The 5,948-nt window shown below is 45.4% G+C and overlaps 1 protein-coding gene across 1 annotated transcript; it reads right to left on the bottom strand.

The window, feature by feature from the left end:
• Positions 1–960: 960 nt before the first annotated feature.
• On the bottom strand, positions 961–4,944 carry LOC125540548 (uncharacterized). Its single transcript, XM_048704165.2, has 3 exons — positions 4,935–4,944; positions 1,994–2,072; positions 961–1,878 (listed from the first exon to the last, which is right to left on the bottom strand). Exons 1-3 carry the CDS (start codon positions 4,942–4,944, stop codon positions 1,269–1,271), a joined length of 699 nt encoding a protein of 232 aa, XP_048560122.2. The 3' UTR covers positions 961–1,268.
• Positions 4,945–5,948: the final 1,004 nt, after the last annotated feature.

The raw sequence follows: 5,948 nt of genomic DNA, 5'->3' as shown, positions 1-5,948 counted from the left end.
ATTGCTTAATATGGAACCCGATATCCATTGTTTTCATCCACGTGGAAGGAGTTGTAGCTTTCCCTGAGTTGGAGCTACTTTTTTATGTAGGTTTTTCGATGTGTGTCGCTTTGGCCCTTTCGGCGGTGGGGCGGCGGTGCTTAATAAAGTCTTCTCCGGCGGTGTGACATTGGTGGTGGCAGTGGCGCCGGACAGGCGAATAAGGTATCGCCGAGTCTCCGCATCTCGATCGTGTCATCTGTGGTGGCTTGTTCGTGCAGCGGCAGGCAGCATCTCTCCTTTGCAATTTGATCCCGGAAACTCTCAGAGGCACACAGGTGCGTAGCCCAGCCTGACCGCGTGATTGCCTCATGATCCGTGAAGTCATTGATTCCTTGTGCGTTTTCTAAGATTTAGTACCAAAACATACAAATTCAGTTTCTAAACTTAGCGAATTTCTCATTCGTTCCTATTAAGTTTTGCCTGTTGAAACTTGCAGAAGTTGTAATTTTTTTTTGTCAAAACCTGTTCAAAAATGGATCTTGCTTAAAAGCCCTCGTCACAAGCAGCACGAATTTGAGAACAAGATTTGATTTAAACTTTTGGTTGAAAAGATGGGAAACTTAATCTGAAAACGAATCTAATATGTTTTAAAGAATCTAAAAAGACTTATATTTAGGAACAGAAGGAGCATACGACATGCATGGATGGATCGAGAGGGGTGCGTTAGCATTCGGTGGGTTCCCATCCTCCACGGGATTTCTTCCTACTAGATGACCCGTTGCGCCAATGGCGCAAAGGCCGAATGTAAGCTAATCGGTGTGAGAGTATGCTCTAACCTATTATTGTTCAAAGAGAATAGCTTATATACATTGGTTGAATGTGTGCAGGATCGATTGGGAAATCTTAATATGAGCTTGTAAGTGCTGCAGATATGATCGCAGGGAATGTTTGATGCAAACATTAGTGTGAAAGCATGGATAAAAGGAAAGGTTGTTTTCTTCGGTCATAGTGTTGTGAAACAACAGTAGAAGAGGAGACCTTCACATATATACAATAAGCGATGGTAAACCGCTCTTGACTATACAGACAACAATAAAATCTAAAGATCGTAAACTACATCATAGACTACTTTTCACCATAGAGGCAGCAAGGGAGGACTAAAGTCTATACATATCTTGCTGGGAGTAGTCCAAAATGGGAAAGATGCCGGTCTGATAGATATGAAACAAAAGGTGGTTGTTGCGGTAACCGATGAAGCACGCTATCCAGGATACATTCAGCAAAGTTTACCAGAAACTGTTGCTGGTTGCTTCAAGGCGCTTCTCAAACTTCATAGCAATGTAGCGTAGCCTTTGCGTCAGTCCTTCGATGCTTGCAAGAGATGTTTTCATAACTCCTTTGGTGTTGTCCTGACCTTTCAGGTGGCGAGCAGCTGTTGTGTTTTCTATCTGGGAAGAATATGAGTTCATGTACCTGACAGCGTAGTAGCATGTTTTGCGCAGCTTCTTGATTGTCTCATTCGATGAAGTCAACCATTTGACCAGGTGCGTCACTTGATTTTCTAGCCTCTTGACATGGGTGTAGTGGTAGCCTCTCATTTCTTTGCCATATGCATTCTCCATGAATCTAATAGCCTCCATAGCAGCACTGTCTTCTGCATCTTCATAGCTATCTAAGATTGCACCTGGTATAGAACTCGGGACAAGTGAACCATCTAGCAATTCCAAAGTAGAAATGAAAGTCACTGTCACACGATTCTTTCCGCCTGGGTATATTTTGTGCTGGTAAGTTGCAGGGGGCAGCTTTAGAGCTTGCAGCATGAGGCCAAAGATGTGAGCATAAGGAATCACTATCAGGTAGTCATTATCCTGTAGGGACAAAGCGAGGGTAAATTTTCTTTCTCACAAAATAATAGCTGAACCAATAGATGAGAAGTGCTAAAAGCTGCTAGCCTAATTAACCTAACAGCGGAACATTGAGCCCTCAATTTAGCAAATAATTGAATATTTACCGCAACCATATAGATCTAATAGCAGCAGTCTTAACCAATGACAATAAATAAACTACCACTATTTTCTCCCATAAATAAACTGCAAATAATTAACATAAGCATTAAATCGGTCACCCTAATTAACTTAATAGGTTAACACTTATCTCTCTCTAATGAAATAAATAACATCATGCATCACCGCAAGACAGTATAAATTTCACACTCAAAATCTAATCAGAACTACATCTTGTGCCATTTATGACACTTGGATCAACATTTAAGGGAATAACAATAGATCACTGTCAAGTGGGAATGTTTTACTGAATTTCAACTTATATGATAAAATTATTAGGCAAGCTTTGAAAATAAGTTTATAAGCTTTCAGAATCCTATCCGCAAACACATGAAGATAGTAGAAGAAATTGACTTAATTTCATGATCAAAATAGGCAGATTAGGGAAATAATTTTAGAATAGAAGAACATAATAGCAATATATAATTTTATATTTGTGCATTATAAGTACTGGCGAAAGCATATATTTCTTTCATCATGGCTGTTTCAAAAGCATACCACATAGTAGTCTAAGCAGCAAAGAACCGACAATTAAATGCACAGGATGGCCTTAGGGGATTACGTAAGATCCAAAAGGATGATAAACGCAGAAGTCTTGGTTGGCATCTATAGTAATGCTAAATTATATAACAAGGGGCTCTTGCAACTTGCTTATATTGAGTAGACGATCAGGTACAGTCCCTTGGAAGTGCATCTGAAGGCGAAAGCATATGCTTGCCCTTTGTTCATGCTAGATGACCCGTTGCGCCCATGGCTCAAAGGGAGAGAGCAAACCAAGCTTTCAGACCATGCGGGAGGCTGTGGGAAGGAGGGAGGAGGCGCTGCATGCGGTGGTGGTGCAGCTAGCCGGTGGCGCGTGGTGCGGGAGGCCATGGGAAGGAGGGAGGAGGCGCCGCCAGATGGGGAGGAAGGCGGGTGGGGAGAAAGGAGGGGGCGCCGCCGGGTGGAGAGGAGGTGGTGTCGAGGGAGTGGAAGGAATCAATGAGGGCGTGATCTGTTTTGACCGCTCGATCTAGGGCTTTTTCACCGGGAGCATCAATGGTCACGAACCCAGTCGACGAGCCCTTCGCTGCAGTGTGGACCAATGATTATATGGGTCCACTGGCAGCCACCCAGTGAAGCAACGCGAGGTGTAACAAAATCTAGCAGTGAATAGTAAAAATCAATGGTGAAAAACGAGCCAGCGAGCTGATCGAGTGGCCAGCGATCATGCGCGCGCGAAGGCCTCCAGAACGGCGGGTATTCTAGGAGGCTTTATATGTTAGATACCTCGCTTTTATAACTGACTGAAGTAAATAGTACTAGTTTAACCGAAGTGGAGTAGTAAGAAGAAATTAAGAAGGGCGAGCCGGATGCATGCATGGAAGCGGTAATAATTAAAATTAAATTGGACTGTGCTTCTTACTGTACTAATTATCCTCAGGTTTTTTCCCTAAAAAAATTATCCTCAGGTTCAAATCCTCTCCCATAGACCTGGGCTGACCGCGGCTCTTTTCAGCGATGAAATGAGATTCACGTCTCCTCCATCTCTCGTCTTTCTTATTTTATTCCTCAAGTTCAAATCCCCTCCCATAGACCTCAACCTGTCAACAAGATTGTAGCAATTGATATGCAGAGCTTCGTCAGTTCGATACACACTTCAGGTTCTCAAGATCCACCGGTAACATCGACTGCCCGATTTTTTATTGCTTCGCGCAGTCGGCTCCACATCCGAGGCCAGCGCTCAGTCGGGTTCCGTGGAAGCTGCGACGGTGTTGTTCAAGCCGAGTGCGCTGACCAAGAGCCCGCTTGAAGCCATGGGATCGCTTGACAAGCCCTCGCCCCTTTGTTGTCATTAGAGATGATAGCACCGTCGCCACTTTGTTGTCATCAGAGTTGATGGTATGGTCGGTGCTTATTTTGACCCACTCAGAATAAGGCGGGAGCAAATCGTGGCCAAGTAGAGTAGTGCACGCTTTATCGGGATTCCAGAGTTCACCGGATCAAAAGCTTCATTATCATGTGCATGTTCCGTCGGATACCATGGTAATCATTTTTCCATGATCCTGATACAAGAAAATCCAGTCACAAAGTTCTTCTTACGCCCAAGCGTCTGGATGAAGCCTTGGCAACATCCCCTGGATCACTTGCCAACAGAAAACTCAAAATTCCGGCACATCTTTATTTCGACTTCAAAGGGATGTCCAGCTCCATTCTTCACTTATTGAGGTCTCGGTATCCATACCTCCTTCTCGAGTTGATTGCTCTTTCTCGAGTCACTTGAAAGTAAGGCTTTCTGTAGTTAGTCACATTGAGTTCGTCGAATCAGAACCTTCATGGCCATGTGTCCATTGGCTACGTACAGGAGTGCCAGGTAGCCCACATAACAGTTTGAGAATCACTAGTCACAAAGTATGTCTTTGGCCCAGATGTCAGGATGAAGCCTTGTTAGACGAAAAATCAAACCAGGACGACGCCTCATCCCAAAAACATCTGGCATGTATGTGGACGTGTATAAAGACATAGAGACATTTCATCGGCAAAATTACATGATATGCAATTGCTTCAAGGTGCATTCATCTGGTAAGATCCCACAAATCACCCGCTGCCAGAAGACCCGAACTTTCGGTGCAATATGTCTCTCATGCGGTGACTGCCGAGAGAAAGAGCGAGGGGAGATGAAGAGGGACGATGGAGCGGCTGCGGCGAAAGCAATTCGACGGCTCGTGCATTCATCGATCCAGCGGTCGGGTGTCGACCAGTGCAGAGTAGTATGTCCGGCACGATGTCATCTTGCGCGAAACCCTCAACGTCGACCGGTGCCTTGGACGTCGTCATTCCGAAAAGTGGCAACCATCACCGGCAGGCACAAAATCTAGCATCTCGTTCCTTCCTAACGCGGATACGTACCTGGTGACATTTCCGGATCACGTTGGACTGCACTTAGATTTATTATTATTTTTTACTGTCAGGTCCGTGTATGTATACGTTGTACAATACGTACTGGGTGGGCTGATGGGGCGTACGTGTACGAGGAGTAGTAGAGGAACAATCGATCGGGTCCGGCGATTTAACCCAGCGCCGAGGAGAGGTAAACAAGGAAAGGTGGGGCCCACATCGGGGATTCGTTCGTACTACTTCAGTTAGTTATATGACGTCAGTCCCAGCCGAGCATGGATTGTATCTGGTCATCGGGTGGGCCCGACCAGCTGCCCACGCCGCCTTCCCCCTCTCTCTCCTCTCTTGTTGTGGTTACTTCTTTCAAACGTGACAACGTGCCCGTGTTACGCGGCGGCCGTGTATACAAATTACATTGGACGTGCCCATGTACTACATAGTGTATATCGATCCAAACATGCATTGAACTTCTTCTTTTTTCGAGAAACTTTCAATCTATTTATTTTCAATCATGGCTATACAAAGAACAAAGAAGATAATAAAAATTGCAACCATGTCCGTGGACCACCTAACGACGACTGCGAGCACTGGGGTGAGCCGGCCTCCTTCTCCTCCGACAGCTCCGCAACTGGAGGTGTGCAAGGAGGCCCCGACCTACCGGTGGAAGTTGTTGCTTTCTCTGTCTTGGGGCATTAGGTACGTCTCCTTTTATCCATCATCTCGGGCCTTCTAGCGATGGTGGGCGTGGTGTTACATAATGGTTCCTTTGGCTTCGGCTTCCTCTTCGGTTCCGGTGGTACATGTACTGTTAGATCCGTCGAGGAGGTCAGTTGAACAAGTAGGTGTTCAATAAGGTCTCCTTTGACATTTTCTTCGGCTTCGGCGATGCGTGTGCCGCCAGATCTTGCAACGCAAACGGGTGGATTTTTCTCTATGGAAACAAAGGGTGTTAGTTTTGTCTTTGTCGGGTAGGGGCTTCGTCGACAACAACAACGTCAATCTAATTATTACATCGACCCAGCTTGC

This window comes from Triticum urartu, chromosome 2A (assembly GCF_056163025.1).
Source record: "Triticum urartu cultivar PI428250 chromosome 2A, HENAU_Tu73, whole genome shotgun sequence".
Lineage (NCBI taxonomy): Eukaryota > Viridiplantae > Streptophyta > Magnoliopsida > Poales > Poaceae > Triticum > Triticum urartu.
The sequence above is the reverse complement of the archived record's forward strand: the minus strand, read 5'-3'. Positions and strand labels throughout refer to the sequence as shown.

Excerpts from the sequence above, each read along its gene's own strand:
- LOC125540548 (XM_048704165.2), bottom strand. Across the intron at positions 1,879-1,993 it reads ATTAGATCTATATGGTTGCG|AAAATTTACCCTCGCTTTGT; the intron begins GTAAATATTCAA and ends TTTGTGAGAAAG.